The following is a 2,271-nucleotide window of genomic DNA, read 5'->3' on the forward strand; positions in this document are numbered from 1 at the left end:
GGTTCTACATTCTGCTATTTCATAATTCTTTCATTCTCATGTCATCCATCTTCCATTTCTTACCTTCCATTGCCGTTCGCACGTCGAACGTGCCTGTCAAACACTGCCGCCATCATGCTTTTCAGTTTGGCAGGCACGTCCGCTGCTTGGCAGGCACGTCCGCTGTTAGAAAGGGGATAGACAAAAAGGGGCATAGGATTCCATACTTGTAAGTATATACGATGGTTTCAATTTTGTTTTGCTCTCTTTAAAAGTGAACGACATCCGATGTGGATACACTTAAAGCTGCAGATACATAACTTATTGCAATGAAAGGTGGTATATTAATAAAAATAAATAAGTATGCATGCATTTTAAAATAGGGGTCTTCATCTAAAGTGATAAATTGCTTAAATTTGGTAAATAATTGCATAAAATTGTTTATTATTTAGCTTATATGGTTAGCTCCGTTTCATTTTTACCTCGTCCATTGTGTTCATTTGCGTCGTAGCAAAAGCGACCACCTGGTAACCTGTCAGGGTTGAATTTTGCTGCAATTTATACATTTATCCATTAAAGTCGTTTGATAAAGTGATAAACTTTGGTTAAATAGATTTCCATGCAAAGTTTGACAGTTCATTTATCAATATGATAAATTTATCATTTTCTCAAGTTTATCAATTTTGATGAAGAGCCCTAATATAAAAACTTTTATTAAATACATATGTTAAACTAGTTAATCTAAAAACTATTTAAATAATGAAATCTCAAAGTTCATCATGATCGTTGGTACTGTAAAGAATTTCTAACAGTCTATTTATGAACTGTGCAATCTCGATCTGAAACTCATTTTGACTATAGATGTAGCGATTTTTCATCGTTAATAACGTATGCCTGAATTGAGGACTTTTTGACCAAATCGATTTACAAATGTCTTTGGAGTTTTCTAAACCCTCTATAAAATACTCTGCTAAATCTGGCTGATCTAATAGCTCATAGAGTTTAGTTGAAACTAATTGGTCAACGGTTTCGCAAAAGGAATTTGACTGCAACCATTCTGGTAGATTCAAATCAGCATATTGTGCTGCAGCGCGTAAGTTATCAGAGTTCTCAAGATTTGATAGAACAATTCTTTTTTCAACAATTATATCACTTATGAAAGTGATAGCTTTTGCTTTTACTTTTAACTCACAATCTTTAGCTAGCACCGCGATTAATGCTTGAGTACCAGATGCGGATAGAATTTTTTGTAATGCTAATGGAAACTTCCTCAAAAGACTTCCAAAAGCATATAATGCGGAGGATAATTCTTCTGATATCTTAGATGATATAAGAATTTGAGACAAATGAGATCCGAAATTCCTTTCGAACGCTTTTATTTGAGCTTTAGGATTATTATGAATTACAGCCCCCAGCAAACGGATGGCTTTTATGCGTAGATTCATATTTGTATCGTTCACAAAGAGCGGTAAAAGTATTTGTTCGAAGCCTCCTTTGTCAATAAACCACAATGCATTGTCAATTTGATGAACGAGATAATCGAGATCCTCAAGAATATGAAGCTGGGTATTAATTTGATCCTCCAACGTTAATGAAAATTCTTGTTTTCTAAGATTCGTATACTTGTTAATAAGTTTGGTTATTAGTTCTGTATCAGTCTGAAATTCGTTCTGCAAATCCTTAAAGGATTCCGTCAATTCGTTGTATGTTTTAAAGTCTCGCTTAATTTGCTCCAATTTTTCGGGTGAATATCCAATACCTAAACTGTCTTTGGGGATATTTTTTAATGTTTCAGAGAGTGTTTTACTGATTTTTAATGTGGATTTAGCCGTTGCTCTAAAATTGGTTTTCGGAACACCTTTTATAACCACGTTAGGCAAGCCAGCATTTGTACGCTCATCGTCCTCAGATTCGTCTAAAAGTTTTGCTGCCTTTTTACCTGTTTGCAAGTTTATGCGTACATGCAGCCCGGCTGAGATCCCTTGCCCTACATAAGCAATTCGGCATTTATAAAAATTATATAAACACATACATATTTACCAAGCTACAAACCGTTCTTTATTTCTTTCCATTCTTTCGTAGCCTTAAATGTTTTGTTATCTTTGGCAGCAGCAACAGCGAACTGTGCAAGAAATAACAAACTTAATGTCATACCTAAATACATTTCGCCTCAGTATATCCAGTCAAAAAACCACAATATAACCAGTAAACAACCTTCGGTCAATTTGGTGCCTTCTAGAGGTGGGAAACTCAACTCAGAGTTGAGTTATTGAGTTGATTCCTATAAGTGAG

At 34.8% G+C, this 2,271-nt stretch overlaps 1 protein-coding gene across 1 annotated transcript; it reads right to left on the bottom strand.

The window, feature by feature from the left end:
* Window positions 1-210: 210 nt before the first annotated feature.
* Window positions 211-2,223, bottom strand: Sil1 (Sil1 nucleotide exchange factor). Its single transcript, XM_017632206.1, has 2 exons — window positions 2,032-2,223; window positions 211-1,966 (listed from the first exon to the last, which is right to left on the bottom strand). The coding sequence occupies exons 1-2, from the start codon at window positions 2,141-2,143 to the stop codon at window positions 747-749; spliced, it is 1,332 nt and encodes a 443-aa protein (XP_017487695.1). The 5' UTR covers window positions 2,144-2,223; the 3' UTR covers window positions 211-746.
* Between the last annotated feature and the right edge of the window lie 48 nt (window positions 2,224-2,271).

This window comes from Rhagoletis zephyria, unplaced genomic scaffold (assembly GCF_001687245.7).
Source record: "Rhagoletis zephyria isolate East Lansing unplaced genomic scaffold, Rhagoletis_zephyria_1.1 Rzeph_scaffold_09820, whole genome shotgun sequence".
Lineage (NCBI taxonomy): Eukaryota > Metazoa > Arthropoda > Insecta > Diptera > Tephritidae > Rhagoletis > Rhagoletis zephyria.